At 41.2% G+C, this 19,252-nt stretch overlaps 1 protein-coding gene across 11 annotated transcripts; it reads left to right on the plus strand.

Annotated features, from left to right (window-relative positions):
* The first annotated feature begins 1,337 nt into the window (after nucleotides 1–1,337).
* Nucleotides 1,338–17,093, plus strand: LOC121875942 (probable serine/threonine-protein kinase clkA). Of its 11 annotated transcripts, none has more exons than XM_042380725.1 (5): nucleotides 1,338–1,473; nucleotides 2,232–2,338; nucleotides 2,412–2,451; nucleotides 2,549–3,731; nucleotides 16,600–17,093. In XM_042380725.1, exons 1-5 carry the CDS (start codon nucleotides 1,443–1,445, stop codon nucleotides 16,973–16,975), a joined length of 1,737 nt encoding a protein of 578 aa, XP_042236659.1. In that variant the 5' UTR covers nucleotides 1,338–1,442; the 3' UTR covers nucleotides 16,976–17,093. The 11 variants fall into 11 exon arrangements, with proteins under 11 accessions (XP_042236659.1, XP_042236662.1, XP_042236663.1 ...); XM_042380728.1 differs by having other exon boundaries at nucleotides 2,232–2,323; XM_042380729.1 differs by lacking the exon at nucleotides 2,412–2,451 and having other exon boundaries at nucleotides 2,232–2,322; nucleotides 2,457–3,322; nucleotides 3,404–3,731.
* Nucleotides 17,094–19,252: the final 2,159 nt, after the last annotated feature.

Raw genomic sequence — 19,252 nt, forward strand, 5'->3', positions numbered from 1 at the left:
GTGAGTGAGTGAGTGAGTGGTTAAGAAGGGATCAAGGTAAGTTCATGGACGACCTTCTTGAGCTAAGTTATGATGAAGAAATTCTTTCCTTCTGATTCGCCAGCTTCACCCCAAGAGGAAAATACCCAACACACTGTAAATGCCTAATACTAAAACTACCCCAAACTACCCTAAATATAATACTTTGGTGGAGATTATTATTTTCCCTTGTTCCTTCAGATTCATTGTGGAAAAAAAATATTGAAGGCATTTATGAGAGACACAAAGTTTACCATTATAATTTCAGCTGAAGAGTTTGGAGATGGAAGGTATTTACTACTGATGGAGAGAAATGCTTAGACTGAGAGTAAGGAAACACCCATAGACAATAAATAAAGTAGATTAAAACAAGACAAACGACGACCAGTTAACTGAGGACTGACGGGGGCGCTGACGGGGTGCTGACGGGGTGCTGACGGGGGGCTGACGGGGTGCTGACGGGGGGCTGACTGACTGGGGCTGGTATAGTCAGACCCACATCCAAAATGGTTTTAACCTTTTCCATCGGTTTCCTCAGTGATGGTAGAAATTAGATCAAAGTTATACGGTAATTGCCACTAAGTAATAATTATACTTTCAGACTGACGAGACTTTCACTTCCTGCAGACAAATGACTGGTGGGTGACTGAGGGTAGCGGGAAGCAGAGCAAACTGATTTTAGTATTATTGTCTTTTGTTACATAAGTGTAGTAGTGAAGATGATTGAGTTTTTATTTTATTTTTTTTTATTTTTCTCATCAATTATACATCTTCAGTTGTCATTTACCTTCATTAACTTATAAATCAGTACTAACTCTCCAGACGACCCAACCATCGGAATTTAGCAGGGGTGTCTGTGTCTCCCCCTGAGGTACGGTTCATCGTCTCTCACAACACCTTAACCTGCCTTGTGTAACACCTGGCCTCATTTACTATCTCACTACTATTACTCCCTCTGCTTGCTTACCTAATTTAATGTTTTTTTTTTTTTTTTTTTTTTTTTTTAAATTTGTTCGATAATTTGGAGATTTTCATACAAATTATATATACTTGTACATATATAACTCATGTGTGTGTGTGTGTGTGTGTGTGTGTGTGTGTGTGTGTGTGTGTTATTATTCGACGCACCTAAGGTTATACTGTGTAAAATAATAAGTCACGATTTTTCTCGCCCACCTGTGTTGAAGATCATTAATACCGGACACAAAGGTAATCCAGGTAGCGTCTATTACTCTCCTCCGACCTTGAGCCCCCCGGAGTGTCTACCTTCCGACCACGTATATAAAGCGGCGCCAGTTGGATCCAACATCACAACTCTCGCCTCCTCCTTCTCCTCTGGTCTTCGTCAGCTGGTCTGTTGAAGCTGATACAACTGACTCAGAGACCAACAACAGCTGCCTTGTAATCCATAAAACATATCCAACATGAAGATCTTATCCCACCTTATCTTCATCGGTAAGTTATAAGGCTTTTATTTTGTTCTTGTGTATATAATCATCCTCAAGTGACGGGTTATACAGATAGTGGAACCATAGTTATTGGAAGTTAATACATTTACGTGCAGTTATTGTCGTGAGTATCTCTTAATAGATCATAATAAACAACTCTTGTGATAATGATTCATCTTAGAGGGTTGGGCCCACATCCCGTTACCTGCTACAGGAGGTCAGGTGTAGTAGTAGTCTCCTGTAGGGAATTAATATGACACTATATTAGTTTACCCTCAACGGCATCATTTGATTCGTAAAATAAACTAGGATGATTAATACAATAAGTCTTAGTATGAATATCTCTTGTTGTGCCAGACCGCCCCTCTCTGATCTCACCAATACACTGTTGATTATTTACACGTAACACCATAAACTATTTACAGAACCATTACACTTTCAGCTTTCACTTTACTCATACGTCAGTGCAATATTTCCCTCTACAGCTCTATCGAATCTCACCTAAAACTGTAAAAAAGCTTATGAGCTTTGAGTAAAACTTTTAATACTACATTTAAAACTAACAAGAGCTTTAAAAACAGAGGAAACGATGTGAATTTCCACAGATAGTTCTAATGCCTCGTAGATCCAAAGTGACAGACGAAACACAGAGAGTATGTTTACATATGTAGGACCTGTGTGTGTGTGTGTGTGTGTGTGATATGTAGCAAACTTTCTCTCTCTCTGTCTCTCTCTCTCTCACTCTCTCTCTCTCTCTCTCAACAGTGGTCATCGGTTCCTGCTTCTCGTCAAGACTCGGTTACTTACCTCCTCCACCTAATGGAAATGGCAACGGTGGATATACCAATGGCAACGGAGTCAATGGCAACGTAAATGGGGTCAAATCAATGGCAGCACAATGGCAACAGCACAGTGGATATACTAATAGCAGCAGGTCAATAGCAGGTAAATGGCAACGGTGGATATACTAATGGCAACGGAGTCAATAGCAGTCAATGGCAACGGAGTCAATGGCAACGGGGTTAATGGCAATGGTGGATATACAAATGGCAACGGAGTCAATGGCAACGGTGGATATACAAATGGCAACGGAGTCAATGGCAACGGGGTCAATGGCAACGGAGTCAATGGCAACGGTGGCTATACCTATGGCGTTGGAAACGGAAATGGTAATGGATACAATGGTAATGGTGCCAAAGCTAACGGCAATGGAAACGGTAAAATAAACGGAAACGGAGCCGTAAACGGCAACGGTTACAGGAATGGCAACGGTAACGGTTACAGGAACGGCAACGGTAACGGTTACAGGAACGGCAACGGTAACGGTTACAGGAACGGCAACGGTAACGGTTACAGGAACGGCAACGGTAACGGTTACAGGAACGGCAACGGTAACGGTTATAGGAACGGCAACGGTAACGGTAATAAAAATGGCAATGGAAAAGTAAATGGAAATGGTTACAGATATGGTGTTAATGGCAATGGTGTCAACGGTAATGGCAACGGCTACACCAATGGTAATGGTAATGGCTACACAAACGGCAACGGTTACACCAACGGCAACGGAGTCAACGGTAATGGCAACGGCTATTCCAACGGTAATGGTTACACCAATGGCAATGGAGTCAACGGTAATGGTAATGGCTACACCAACGGCAACGGAGTCAACGGTAATGGCAACGGCTATTCCAACGGTAATGGTTACACCAATGGCAATGGAGTCAACGGTAATGGCAACGGCTACACCAACGGTAATGGCAACGGCTACACCAACGGTAATGGTAACGGCAACGGAGTCAACGGCAATGGCAACGGCTACACCAACGGCAATGGTAACGGCTACACCAACGGTAATGGTAATGGATACACCAATGGTAATGGTTACACCAATGGCAATGGAGTCAACGGTAATGGCAATGGTTACACCAACGGTAATGGTAATGGTTATGCCAATGGCAACGGAGTCAACGGTAATGGCAACGGCTACACCAATGGCAAAGGAGTCAACGGTAATGGAAATGGGTACACCAACGGTAACGGTAATGGTTATACCAATGGCAACGGTAAAGGAGTCAATGGTAATGGGCATACCAACGGAAATGGCGTCAACGGGTACTCCAACGGTAACGGCGTCAACGGTAACGGAGTGAACGGTAATGGAGCCAACGGGTACACCAACGGTAATGGAGTCAACGGGTACACCAACGGTAATGGAGTCAACGGGTACACCAACGGAAACGGCGTCAACGGTAATGGAGTCAACGGGTACACCAACGGTAACGGCGTCAACGGTAATGGTGCCAACGGGTACACCAACGGTAACGGAGCCAACGGGTTTACCATCCCTGTTCCAGCCACACCCTCCGGACTCTACCAGACGCCAGCCTAGTAAACACACTCAGCCACCACACCCTGCAGGCTACACTCCTCTGTGTATGTATACTCTGCTACGCGTATGTACACATGAAAGTTACACTCTACTTACAAAATACAGTGTATACATGTGTAGGCTTACCATACTTTCGGCTCTACTGTTTCAATACTATTATTATTATTTAAAAATTTCCCTATTTAATATTTCTTATGTAAAAAGAGGCTCAGTGTTCCTTCTTAGATTGCTTCAACTTGGTTATGTTAATAGTTGTCAATATTTCCTGTATTTATGAACATTTAATAAAAAAGACTCACGTATATGATGTTTTCCTGTTGTTTCACCTCATATTGTGTTAAAAAGTTATTCTTCCATGTAGAGTTGGAAAGACATTTTTTTTTATTAATTCACATATTTGCCATAAAAAGGTTAAGTACAATACCAAAATATCTTAATGTTTTAGAAGAAAGTGAATCAAAAGCATAGTGTCTGGAAATATCAAGAACAATGCAGGAGCTTTTTAAACGATCGAGGGCTGGAACTTTGAACACTTGCTGCAAAATCCACATCAGGATCACATATAATTATAAATAAATCGTACTAGCAACTCTGGATATATCATTTATTATCCGTAGATTTTGTCACGTTCCAACACTCAACTGTTATGTGTTATAACTCTGAAACTATGGGGTATTGACGCGATGGTCATGAAGTCATTTATCCTTATGTATGTCTCAGGAAGACACCGGAGCAGACAGAAGACTAGAGGTCGAGAGGGAGATTAAACATCTATGACCTGCAGGACAGACCCAGTCCAGAGTAGCAAGTTGACACACCGAGAACAGCCATGAACGTGGAGTGGTACTAAGTTAAGGTGGTGAGAATTTATCCTCCACCATCCACCAAGGATGCACGTAGGTCGAGCTGAAAATATAGTAACAAAGGCCTGCGAAGACTCACAGTAATTTGAAGAGAAAGTTGACTTTAATCCTCATGAAGGTTCAGTATAATATTAAGTCAGTAACTCTTCGTGATCATGACTGGCTGTACAGAGTAAGAACATCACGTGCTGGTGGTTGTGGGAGCGTTTGTGTGTGGCTGATCTTGGGATAACAGCAAAGACGGAGAATAAGTTGAAAAAAGTTACAATAACAGGACTGTCCAGAGGCAGGAGCTGTAACAAGACGGGAAGAGACAGAATAAAGGATTGTCGATAAGAGAAATGAGGAACTGTCGCAAGTAAAAAGGGCTTATATACTTTGGCTCGATGATAAAGACGGGGACATGAAGAAGGACATGAAGGAGGTGAAGCAGAGATAGACAAAGTACAATAACAACGAAGAAGTTGTGTATGACAGAAGGGAATATTTTCAGCAGCTCGTGAAAAGTACGAGTCAATTTTTCCGATGTTCCGTTTCTCTTAGTGTAGTGGGACTTGTAGATTCCTTCAGACAGAACAATCTCAATGTTTTCCCATGACCACTATGGTTCTTGTCCAGAGTCTAGACCTAAAAACACACCTCGTCCACCATTAGCCACTATCACCGATGTAGCAGCTTGATTACGAGTTGGAATTTCCTCATATATTTTGTGAACGAGTAAATAAACCACCAGAAGCATCACTATCGAAACTCGTGCTCCTCCTCCCACACTCGTCTCCACCGCTACTCTGGCAGCTCCCTCCTCATCCATTGCAGTATCGGGCTGTACCTTATGTAGTTCTGTTGCCTCCTGAATACTTTTTCTAGACCACAACGCACAATACTTAAACTGATACCAGAAGGTTTTGTATCGCCTGTTTCTCTGATGCTTCCCATGACTTTCCACCCTCTATTCTCCTGTCAGCGTTCTGAGGTCTTCTCGACAATCTATCTGCCCTCAGGTTCTCCTCAACTGGCTGACACTGTAAATTAAACCTGAATCTCCACACATCAGTCAACGAACAACTCTTCACTGTTACTATCTTAGCTGCATGAAGAAGGTTTTACAGGGTTATTGTCAGTCAGTTCAAAAAATTCTGCTCGGTCAAGTAATCTATAAACTTGACCGAAATAGCCCACTAAATGCGATCAACCTCATCTTACATACAGTACCCCATGACTAGACGTCTTCCTCTCAGCCACCTTAAACCCCTACAAGAAGTAACCAGTGAGTGTCGTACATCCTGCTCCTGCAACAACATCTTCGTCACTTGTTATTATCTAAAAAAAAAAAAAACACGACACAGGAACGACCGGCTATATAAATCTTTTAAACACCATAAAACCTCCTCTTCCATGTTTCACACAACCGAGTCTCAACCATTATTACCCTGTGCTCCCATCAACACGTACACAATGGCCAGGCAACACTTAAGATCCTAGGCATATAAAAGTATTTACAATTTGTGAAAACGCCACAGACGCACGCACCTCCGCAAGGATATCTGACCTAAATCATTGCTACACAAACTCTCACCTCCTGCTAGTTCCCCTGAATCCTCTCCTCAGTGACTCAAAAGTCCAAGTACAAAGATAAAATTAGTTGGATGCTTCTGGGGAAATCTGGCAATTACTTAAGCAAAAAGAAAATGGTGGTTACGTAGGAAAGGAACGACTGAAATTATAAAATCTATAATATTTTTTACTGTTCCAAAAATAACTTACAATGAAAATTTCACTCTATTATATAAACCAGTTACTTATATGACCCACGAGTAGATGCCAAATATTGCCAGAAGTGTCAAGAGAAATTTATCCACAACTGTTCTGTACCTCACATGTACCCGTAGCAACTTTCATTCGGTCAGATTTTGAAGAAAGTAAAAACTAAAGAACTAAACTGAATAAACGAGGAAATATTAGAACAAACAATAACATAGATGAAACTTATTTTATTGTGTTTTCATAAATACAAGAAATATTGACAGAGACAAGCATAAGCACATTGAAGCCGTCTATGGAGGAACACTGATGCTCAATAAACTATGAAATAATAAATAAGGAAATAATAAATAATAATTAAAAAGAGTTTACAGGCAGGAAAGCTCACACGTATACAATGTGTTGCCATTACAGATTATACATGTATATATACTGTACACACAAGAGTATACATGCACATAGCAGGGTATACATAAATGTAGCAGGGTATACATACATACACAGGGGAGGTGTGTAGCATCAGTATACAACATGTAGCCTGCAGGGTGTGGTGGCTGAGTGTGTTTACTAGGCTGGCGTCCGGTAGAGTCTGGAGGGTGTGGCTGGCACAGGGATGGTCAAACCGTTGGCTCCGTTACCGTTGACACCGTTACCGTTGACACCGTTACCGTTGACACCGTTACCGTTGACACCGTTACCATTGGTGTATCCGTTGGCTCCATTACCGTTGGTGTACCCGTTGACACCATTACCGTTGACTCCGTTACCGTTGGTGTACCCATTGGCTCCATTACCGTTGACACCGTTACCGTTGACACCATTACCGTTGGTGTACCCATTGACACCGTTACCGTTGGTGTACCCATTGACACCATTACCGTTGGTGTACCCATTGACACCGTTACCGTTGGTGTACCCATTGACACCATTACCGTTGGTGTACCCGTTGACACCATTAGTGTATCCGTTACCGTTCGTGAGGCCGTTGACACCATTACCGTTGACTCCGTTACCGTTGGTGTATCCATTGCCATTGACTCCGTTACCGTTGGTGTATCCGTTGCCATTGACTCCGTTACCGTTGGTGTATCCGTTACCGTTGACTCCATTACCATTGGTGTACCCGTTGCCATTGACTCCGTTGCCGTTGCCATTGACTCCGTTACCGTTGCCATTGACTCCGTTACCGTTACCGTTGGTGTATCCATTGCCGTTGACTCCGTTACCATTAGTGTACCCGTTACCATTGACTCCGATTCCGTAGACGTACCCATTAGCACCGTTACCGTTGACTCCATTACCATTGGTGTACCCGTTGCCATTGACCGCTACTTCACATTGCCGCGTTGACTCGTTACCGTTTGTGTACCCGTTACCGCTGACCTGTTACCGTTGGTGTATCCGTTGTTGCTGACCTGCCGTTGCTATTGACCTGTTACTGTTGGTGTATCCGTTGCCGTGTTGACTCCGTTACCGTTTGTGTACCCGTTACCGTTGACCTGTTACTGGTGTATCCGTTGCCGTTGACCGTTACCGTTGCTATTGACTCCGTTACCGTTGGTGTATCCGTTGCCGTTGGTATCCGTTGCTGCTGTTAATTTGCTGCCATTGACTCTGTTACCATTGCCGTTGACCCCGTTACTGTTACTGTTGACCTGTTATCACAAGCGTTGACTCCGTTACCGTTGGTGTATCCGTTGCCGTTGACTCCATTACCGTTGGTGTATCCGTTGCCGTTGACTCCATTACCATTGGTGTATCCATTGCCATTGACTCCGTTACCGTTGGTGTATCCGTTGCCGTTGACTCCATTACCATTGGTGTATCCATTGCCATTGACTCCGTTACCGTTGGTGTATCCGTTGCCGTTGACTCCGTTACCGTTGCCATTGGTGTAACCATTACCATTAACGAGGGCACCATTGCCATTAACACCATATCTGTAACCATTTCCGTTTCCGTTTACTTTTCCATTGCCGTTGCCATTCCTATACCCATTTCTATATCCATTCCCATTAGAATGACCATTACCATTTCTGTAAACGCCGTTGCCATTTACTATGACACCATTACCATTGTACCCATTACCATTCCCGTTTCCAACTCCATACGAATAACCACCATTTCCATTAACACCATTTCCATTTCCGTTGCCGTTGACAATGACACCGTTGCCATTAACTCCATTACCATTGATACCATTGCCATTGACACCATTGCCATTAACTCCATTGCCATTGACACCATTGACACCGTTTCCATTAACCCCGTTGCCATTAACCCCATAGGTATAGCCACCGTTGCCATTTCCGTTGCCATTAACCCTGTGGCCGTTGTGCCCATTAGTATGATGACTGTGGCCAAGTCGAGACGAGACACAGGAGCCAAGGAGAGCTGTTGAGAGAGAGAGAGAAAACGGAACTTTATCACACATCTTCAGAGGAGACTTACTTAATAGTAGTGGTTAAGTGTTAAGTGACTTAGGAACTACACTACAGTCACATTACGTTACTTAATGATTGTCACCTGAGAGAAGATAAAATTGTTTACCGTGCTGTTTTCTATTGATTGTTTACCTGTATTGTTTGTACACCTGAATAGTTTATGTAAATTGTTTGTATACCTGAACTGGCTCTCGTACTCACAATTTTATCTGGTAATACTTGGTGAAGGAAGTCTGTATGTAAAGACGATTGTGATTGGTGGATCTATTTTCGGCTGTATGACTGTCAGGATAAATATTAAACAATCCAAAGGTAGGATTTTTTTAATAATAAACTATTCATTGTTATTTAAGATCATGAGAAGTTTACAAATGTTCTTACAATTGGTTAAATAATGAAGAAAATTGGATATGAGAATCTTGTGGCAGCTGTGGTTGTAAGTGAGTTGCCAATTTATTAGTACAATTTTCTTCATTATTTAAGAAAATATAAGAACATTTGTAAACTTCTCGTGATCTTAAATAACAACGAATAGTTAATTATTCTAAAAATTATACCTTTGGTTTGCTAAATATTTATGACAAAACTAATTGGATACAAAATTAACCGTATCAGCATTGACCCAGGTGACCTTACGTGATGTTCTCTATGAAAACTTAACCTAACCTTAAATACACAGGATAATGATAGATTCTCTATATCTAGAATCTAACAAACGTGATTTTTTTAAAGATTAAATTCCAACATATCAATTATGTAGTGATAATAATAATAGCGTTGTAACTTACCGATGAAGATAAGGTGGGATAAGATCTTCATGTTGGATAAGTTATATGGATTACAAGGCAGCTGTTGTTGGTCTCTTGAGTCAGTTGTATCAGCTTCAACAGACTAGCTGACGAAGACCAGAGGAGGAGGAGGAGAGAGTTGTGATGCTGGATCCAACTGGCGCCGCTTTATATACGTGGTCGGAAGGCAGACACTCCGGGGGGCTCAAGGTCGGAGGAGAGCAATAGACCTTACCTGGATCACCTGTCTGACCTATATCAAACATAATATCGAAGATCAGGTCAAAAGGTCGTGAGATAAAACACAACTGACCGGACAAATATAGATGTGAAAGTAACAGACAAACTTTCTTCATCTATTTTAATATATACGCTGATGCTCTTTTGTTTTAGTTAAATATATCATTCTTTGTTATTACTTCAACTTCAAGGAAATTATTCGTAAAAGGGAATTATTATTTTTTTTCATTTAAGACGTCGTTTACCCTCAAAAGAAACCCCAATTATAGCAGTGGGGATCGAGGGGGGGTTGGATTAGGTTAGGTAAAGGAAGGCAACGCGGAGAGTTCCTTGGAGGATCTCGAAGGTGGCTGGGAAAGTGATCCAGAGATATGAAGAGAAAAATCAGCACAAAAGAGAGAGAGAGAGAGAGAGAGAGAGACTCAACCACTGTGAGGTATAGAACAGGTGAGAACAGGAAGTGTGTTTAATTATTACACTCCAGGTGCTTTAATTGTTCTCTCTGGTGGTCTCCTCTCGCTGTTCTCTCATTGTTCTCTCGTTGTTATTGTTATTTATGAGCTTTTAGTGTCGTAAGTGAATATAATTACAGTGAAGAGTTATGTTCAGTTGTTTAAGATACCTGACTTTAATAAAAAACACCTGAAGGAGATAATCTTTCCCTACGTTATGAGGTTCTTGTTATCTTGGGTCCCCGTGAGGTGAATAAACAAGAAATAAAAAAAATATTGAATACAGAGAAGTAGAGAGGTGGAAAACATGTCTGGACTCCTGAAAGAATAAGTCGATCACAACAAATAAGTTCTCACGAGTTTATAGTTCGTCTTTGGTCAACACGCAGGGACGGTCTGTTGATGTGAGTCGATAGTGACATTACCATTCACGTTCTTCAGGAGTATATGATCGGAAACTGAGCTAAAGAGGTTTTTTTTTTTATTTACAAACTCAGATATTTTCGATTAAGATTCAACTCTGTTATTGGATGTAACATATTTTCTTTTGTTCGGTCGCTTTAGTCAACATGGGAATTTAGGAGACAGAAAACCTCATCATCAGTCTTTCCAGTAATGTTCTTCCAAGTGTCGGGACGGTGTAGACGACAGTAAACAATGATCGAAACAAGACAAAGGACAATTTTTTACCGCAAACAAACCCTTGATGCTGCTGGTTGTACGACTCCATTGTCTACACACATCAAACATTTGTCTTCAGTGGCAGTAGAAAAGACCTTTCCTCTTTAATTATTGATGTCTACTGAATAAATTGCTCCTTAACACATTAATTGTTGAAACAGTAATACATCTTAATATCAACATCACTCTCTCCCTCCTGAGTAGCGGATGTCCAGGGTCGCTCTACAGCCCTGACCTGAATGTCTAGTTTCTCTGGTGCATCTATTACAGCGAGGCTACAGAGACCTGGGCCTCGTGACGTCGACTACCTGAAGACAATTAATTAACATGTGAGAAGGACGGTGTGTGGAGAGACAGAGTGAGTGTAGCTGGTGGTTTTGACTCCTTACGTGTACTGGCTAGTTATGGGTCGTCACTCCATATGTTATTAGATTACGTAAAATTTGTAGCCTTTCTTCTTATGCTCCCCGACGCCAATTGCAGGAGTTTAACTTTCCCGTCCGGTTCAAGTTTTCACCTTGGCGGAAACAATTGTTGGTTAACATTTTCTGGTGAGACTGAGTATTATTGTGATGTGAATTGTGTTTAAAGCCTCATACACTTTCCTACATCATTCTCTTCCTTCAAGAGTCAATAGGCTGTGTGACTGTATACTTTTATCATTCCAGGAACCTTCACTCCATGTGAGGGTGTCAAGAACAGTCTGGTTGTTGTCACCACTGTACACAACTCTGCACTTTTTTCGTTAATCAGTTACCACTGCTCCTGACCCTAAACATAACTTATTTAGGTCATCGATTCACTTCACGTCACCATAAGGTAAAATATATTCTCCCGGCCAACGATAAAATTGTCATTCTGTCTCAGAGTATGATCTGTGGTCCCATAAGTCAAGTAATAACAACTGCTGGAGGACACAACCGAATTATGCTGTTCAGTTCTGGTGCCTTTATTATAGAATGGATATCAATTCACTGGAGTCGGTGCAGCGAAGAATGACGAAAATTATTCCGGGACTTAGAAACCTTCCATATCAAGTTAGATTAAAGAAACTAAACTTGCATTCCCAAGAAAGACGAAGAGTGCAGGGAGATATGATAGAAGTATTTAAGTGGGTGAAAGGAATCAATAAAGGTGATATAGATAAAGTTCTTCATAATATTCGAGCAAGATAGGACTCGAGCAACAGATTTTAGTTGGATAAGTTTAGGTTTAGGAGGAGATAGGAGGAACTGGTTCACAAATAGGTGGAAGACGAGTGGAACAAGCTTAGCAACTTTGTAGTAAGTACTGGAACGCTGGAAAGTTTTAAAAGGAGGCTAGATAGATTCATGGATGATAGAGAGTGGTAGTAACTCTCGACAGGAGCTGCTATGCACAGGCCAATCGGCCTATTGCAGACCTTTATTTTCTTATGTTCTTATGAATGTTTATTGAGGTCCAGTAACACTACATGAAGGGTAAAGTCTCATCTTAATATGGCGTCCGTTTCTCCGTTATTTCTCTTATATTAGTTCAGTAACGTTTACCTTCAGTAGATCAATGTTGACAACGTGATAGTAATCCACCGCCTTCCACAAGTTTAGAAATTTTCCTTCGAATGACTTTCTCAAAACTAACTTACCTGAGACTTGAAAGACACTGGTCTGATGAAGGTCAGTCTCAGGTCCCTTGTTGTACAGTATATGTCTGTTGCATTAAATTCTCCCTCACTCTTGCCACAAGTGACTTGCTGAGTGTTAGGAATAATGTGCATCTTGGTTTTTTAGCGGATCACATTAGGTCTCAAAAACTTTGTTAGTTCCTTCACATGATCATCTGGTGGAAACTTTGCAAGAATGGATATACAAGCATCTAGTTGCTTCTTTGTGAGGGTTAAACAAAGGTGATATAACAAAGGTACTCAAACTATCCAACCAGGAGCGAACTCGTAGCAATGGTTTTAAATTAGAAAATTTTAGATTTAGGCACGAGATAGGTAAACATTGGTTTGGAAATAGAGTAGTGGATGAGTGGAACAAGTTACCGAACATCATCATTAACTCGAATACGTTGGATAGCTTCAAACATAGGTTGGATGGATATATGAGCGATAGGGGTTGGGTGTACATGGGACTGCCCATTATGGGACAATAGGCCCGTTGCAGTTTCCTCCATTCTTATGTTATGTTCTTATGTTCTTATGTGCGTCTGTACCAGATAACACGTACACAGGACAAGGTGTTGTGTAGTGGACAAAATGGAAAGAATTTAGTAATCAGAATCAAGCTACAATTATAATATGTTGTGGACAAGAGTGAGGTGCCATCATCACCCGAGCGACTGGAATAAGTTGTTCCCTAGTTTCACGTCACTTGTTTACTGATGGAAATGCATTTAAACTTAGTGTAATATTAGAAACACTGAAATAGTAATTTGAATATCAATTAAGTGTTTAGAAGGTCACAGTACTACAGAATGGATATAGAATCCCTAGAAAGCATTCAGAGTATAGAGACAGATTAACGCATCTGAATTTGCACTACCTCGAGAGACGTAGAGTGAGGGGCGATATGATCGAGGTGTAAAAATGGAAGTCAGGGTAAATCAAAGATGATATAACAAAGGTACTTAAACTATCCAACCAGGAGCGAACTCGTAGCAATGGTTTTAAATTAGACAAATTTAGATTTAAGCGCGAGATAGGTAAACGCTGGTTGGAAATAGAGAAGTGGAAAAGTGAAACAAGTTACCAAATTCCATTATTAACTCGAACACACTGGGAAGCTTCATATAGGTTGGATGGATATATGAGCGATAGGGGTTAGGTGTAAACGGGGCTGCCTAGTATGGGCCAATAGGCCCGCTGCAATTTCCTCCATTCTTATGTTTTAAAGAGATTTCCGGAAGGCTGGGATTGTAACCTGACATACTGACCTTCCAACTTACTTCACCAACACCTTCCAGGTCAGGTGAGGTCTCACTGTTTGCAGAAACTCTACACTGTGTATTATTTTGTTGTAACACACTTCTACTGTGCTTAACTGCCTCTATATGACTCATAAAACAAGTGAATAATACTAACAACAAGAGACTGTCCTACTAAACCTAAAACACTTACCCTCAAGCAACTCAAAGTTAAGTTATACATCAAAGTGTGTGAGACTTGATATAAATGCGGTCAACATATAGATCATTATTTCAGTGATACATTTTCATATATACAAATTTTCATTCTATAGAAACAATAGACCATCGGAGTAGATAAGATTATAATAAAAAGAAATTTACTCTGAAATTGTTTCTGTTACTTTCTCATATATATCTGAGTGGTCAGCAGTGTTCTAACTTACGACCTTTGACCTGACCTTCAACATTGTGCCTAATATGGGACATATAAGTGATCCAGGTAGCGTCTATTGCTCTCCGACCTTGAGCCCCCCCGGAGTGTCTGCCTTCCGACCACGTATATAAAGCGGCGCCAGTTGGACCCAGCATCACAACTCTCTCCTCCTCCTCCTCCTCTGGTCTTCGTCAGCTAGTCTGTTGAAGCTGATACAACTGACTCAGAGACCAACAACAGCTGCCTTGTAATCCATAAAACTTATCCAACATGAAGATCTTATCCCACCTTATATTTACCGGTAAGTTATAATAGTTCTAAGCTAAAGAAAAGTAGAGAAGAGAGCAGCCATAAGCTCACCAACGTAGAGTCATTAGAAATTGTTTGAATTATAATAAAAAATTAACCCCATTTTATCATAATTTATGGTTTTGAACAGAAATAAGAAATTTAAGAAACTTTTCCCTCATTTGACATCAACCCACTTGCTAACTGAGGTGTTTAAGAAGGATATTGAATACACATGTGCTTGTCTATATAGATATTCACGTACAGCCGCCTGCACTACACCTGGTACAGTGGCTGGAGTGTTTTGTTAGATGTGGCAACTCTGTGGAATGTTTGTCTAGCATCCTTAGTCTAGCTACTATTGGTGACGTTCCTTAGGGCCATTCCGGGAGTTCTAATACATTGTAAACAAACACAGAGTTGCCACGTCTCACAAAACGCACTAGCCACTGTACCAGGTGTAAGTGCAGGCGGCTGTACATATATAAACATGCATATAAATATTATATTCTTTCTCAACAGTGGTCATTGGGTCGACTCTCTCGTCCAGACTCGGCTACCTGCCCCCGACTAATGGTTACAACGGCAACGGCAACGGGATCAATGGCAACGGGATCAATGGCAATGGGGTTAATGGCAACGGAGTTAATGGTAATGGTGTCTATGTCAATGGCAACGGGGTTAATGGCAATGGAGTTAAGTATGGTGCCTATGTCAATGGCAACGGAGTTAACGGTAATGGTGCCTATGTCAATGGCAATGGAGTACGGCAACGGAGTTAATGGCAATGGTGCCTATGTCAATGGCAACGGAGTTAATGGAAATGGTGGCTATGTCAATGGCAATGGAGTTAACGGCAACGGAATCAATGGCAATGGAGTGAATGGCAACGGAGTTATTCTCAACGGTAATGGTAATGGCAACGGTGGCTATACCTATGGTGTTGGAAATGGAAATGGTAATGGATACAATGGTAATGGTGCCATAGTGAATGGCAACGGTGTTTACGGGAATGGAAATGGGAACGGACTTGTTAATGGAAACGGAAATGGCATTGTGAACGGTAATGGGTATACCAACGGTTACACTAATGGTAAAGGATATAGAAATGGCTACAGGAACGGCAACGGCAACGGTTATAAGAATGGCAACGGAAGAGTAAATGGAAATGGTTACAGATATGGAGTTAATGGCAATGGTGTCATTCTTAATGGTAATGGGCACACTAACGGTAACGGATTCAACGGTAATGGTGTCAACGGGCACACCAATGGCAATGGTAATGGTGTCAACGGATACACCAACGGCAATGGAGTAAACGGATATACCAACGGTAATGGAGTCAACGGGTACACCAACGGCAATGGAGTCAACGGGTACACCAACGGTAATGGAGTCAACGGGTACACCAACGGTAATGGTGTCAATGGGTATACCAATGGTAATGGTGTCAACGGGTACACCAATGGTAATGGTGTCAACGGTTATACCAACGGTAATGGAGTCAACGGGCACACCAACGGTAACGGAGTCAACGGTAAGGTGTCAAGGGTACACCAACGGTAATGGAGCCAACGGATATACCAACGGTAATGGAGCCAACGGGTACACCAACGGTAACGGAGTCAACGGATACACCAACGGTAATGGTGTCACCGGATACACCAACGGGCACACCAACGGTAACGGCGTCAACGGTAATGGTGTCAACGGTACACCAACGGTAATGGAGCCAACGGGCACACCAACGGTAACGGCGTCAACGGTAATGGAGTCAACGGGTACACCACACGGTAACGGCGTCAACGGTACGTGTCAACGGGTACACCAACGGTAACGGCGTCAACGGTAATGGAGTCAACGGGACACCAACGGTAACGGCGTCAACGGTAATGGAGTCAACGGGTACACCAACGGTAACGGCGTCAACGGTAATGGAGCCAACGGGCACACCAACGGTAACGGCGTCAACGGTAATGGAGTCAACGGGTACACCAACGGTAACGGCGTCAACGGTAATGGTGTCAACGGCACACCAACGGTAACGGAGCCAACGGGTTTACCATCCCTGTGCCAGCCACACCCTCCGGGCTCTACCAGACGCCAGCCTAGTAAACACACTCAGCCACCACACCCTGCAGGCTACATGTTGTATACTGATGCTACACACCTCCCCTGTGTATGTATGTATACCTGCCACATGTATGTATACCCTGTTATGGCTATGTATTCACTGCAGCGACACTCTACATATATAACACTCGTATTTATTGCAAACTGACTTTTTAATATCATAATTTAATGTCTTTGGTATTTAATATTTCTTATGTAAGTTAAGTATCAGTTTTTCTTCTTAGTTGATTTCAATGTCTGTATGTTCGTCAATAAAAATGATTCACGTATATAATTTTTTCTTATTTTTCCTGTTTTATTGAGTTCAGAAAATCAATGCAATGACTTGTACCAGTTTATATCGTCGTCCCACCGGTGGTGTTCGGGTCATATTTCTGAACAAGTTTCTCTTCTCTTACTGACTGATTTTCATTAAACAACATAAATGTCTTTCTTGTATGAACGTCATATAAGTTTCTTCAGATAGTGTCGAACAAAATTCATATATGGTTGATGGAACAGAATTTAGACTATAAAATACAAAAAATTCCACTCTCCCCCCAAAATATCGGCCCCTTTCCTCATCGATACAGTGTGTGTCACAATGGACGAATATTTCCGATCACTAATTGTGATTCCTGCATTATGTTGGTAGGCCTGTCTTCCTAGTATCTGTGAGGCTGCCAGTTATTATTTCTGGCATTAGTTGTAATTATGGTGAATCACCGTGCTCCATCTTGAGTAGACTAATATAATGATATTAATGTAGAGAAAATATATCAACGGTGAAATAGTGGGTGTTTTCTGCTGGGAATCCATGACCAACACTAGTAGCCGAGACTCATTGGAAAACACAGCTTGTACCGACGGACATTGTCTCGTAGTGTGTATCAGATAATGTTCCGTTGCCAGCACGAATCATGAGATGATACGTTATATTCATAATTGTTACTTCATCAATTCATTTAGAAATAATATCGAAACTCAGTAAATCATAATATCATTGTAATTGGATATGGCATCATAGTACACCTGTAATTGCTATATTTATAAATGAATGTAATATTGGATCATTGTGTTTCATATTTCGTTCGAAGCGATTACACTCCAACTTCGGTTCGTGAAAACATAGTAACGTTATATTCCTATTTGACAACCCATCCCCTGGGGCTGAAATAGTATCTAAGGTGCATAAATCAGCGGGGTTCCTCATGACGTTATTGGTTTTGCATGTGGTATCACAAGTCATCCTATTTCATTACATTATGTAGAGAACACGTGGTATACTGCAGCTACCATGGTGATTATGAGGTGCAAGAAGAAAGAACGAAAGGTTCAACTCACAAACAGAAATACTAACCAAACCGCGACTGATATGCACGTGTTACTGTGTTCATTTCTAAATACATGAGGCCCAGGGGTGCCGATACTTTTTGGGGGAGAGTGTACCAAGATTTTATATTTTGTTTTCGCCTAATGTGTTCTGGAAGTCTCGTGATTGTGTATTGACAAGTCTCTCACACCCTGATGGTTGGTGGGGCACATAGGAAGCTCTAAAGGTCAACACTTTTATCCGAAACAGAACTCCTGTATAGATGTGTTTAGAAGACTTCATATGACTCTATTTCCTAATGAGACAAAGTGCAGAAAAGTGACGCAGGAGGAAGGAATAGTATTGTTAGAAGGAAATTAAATCAAATAATGAGAATACACAAAGAGGAGATGGATGATGAGGAAGGTTAGGTAAGATACTGGTCTGGAAGGAAGTGAATAGGGTAAACGGACCAAACAAATGGGATCAACAAATAACAATAAAAGAGTGAAAACAGAGTAGAAAAAAAATGAAATAGAAGAGAAATAGGGAGAGAATACTTAAACAACATATGAGAGAGAGGCAGAATTATTATCCTAAGAACGTGAGAGACCAAATGTTAAAACAAATTGGGCAAAATCATCAGGGAAGAAGAGGTGAGATTGGCTCTGAGGACGATCAAGAATGTTAAAAAAAAACAAAAAAAAAACAAGACTGGATGGAAGCGTTAAGGAAGACAGGAGGCAGCGTAGAGGTTGTGTTGTAGAGAATGAAAGGTTCCATACCATAGTTCCTCTATAAATAGATAAATATGTTCAAGAAGACACGTAAATAAGAGGAATAAGTCTCTTGTGTGTGTCAGGGAACGTGTTTGTCATAAATGTTGTCGAGGAAATTATACTAAAATTATAGAGTATTGAAGAAGAATGTTTGGGTCCAGCAAAAGGAAAAGGAAATTTTATATTATTTATGGTTTTGTATTAAAGAAAATTTGTGAAAAAATATGAAGAGAAGTAATTTGTTGTGGTATTTATGGATTTAGAAATATACATCACAGAGTAGACAATATAAAACTAAACACTGTCCTTATATACAGGTCATGTTATTTACTTCCTGTTTGCCACTTTAAATATT

This window comes from Homarus americanus, unplaced genomic scaffold (genome assembly GCF_018991925.1).
Source record: "Homarus americanus isolate GMGI-L3 unplaced genomic scaffold, GMGI_Hamer_2.0 scaffold3384, whole genome shotgun sequence".
In the NCBI taxonomy this organism is placed as follows: Eukaryota; Metazoa; Arthropoda; class Malacostraca; order Decapoda; family Nephropidae; genus Homarus; species Homarus americanus.

Coding starts and splice junctions, on each gene's coding strand:
- LOC121875942 (XM_042380724.1), top strand. CDS start 1,443: ATGAAGATCTTATCCCACCTTATCTTCATCG. Junction 1,474..2,231: donor ATCCCACCTTATCTTCATCG/GTAAGTTATAAG, acceptor CTCTCTCAACAG/TGGTCATCGGTTCCTGCTTC. Junction 3,732..16,599: donor AACGGTAATGGAGTCAACGG/GTACACCAACGG, acceptor TGGAGTCAACGG/GTACACCAACGGTAACGGCG.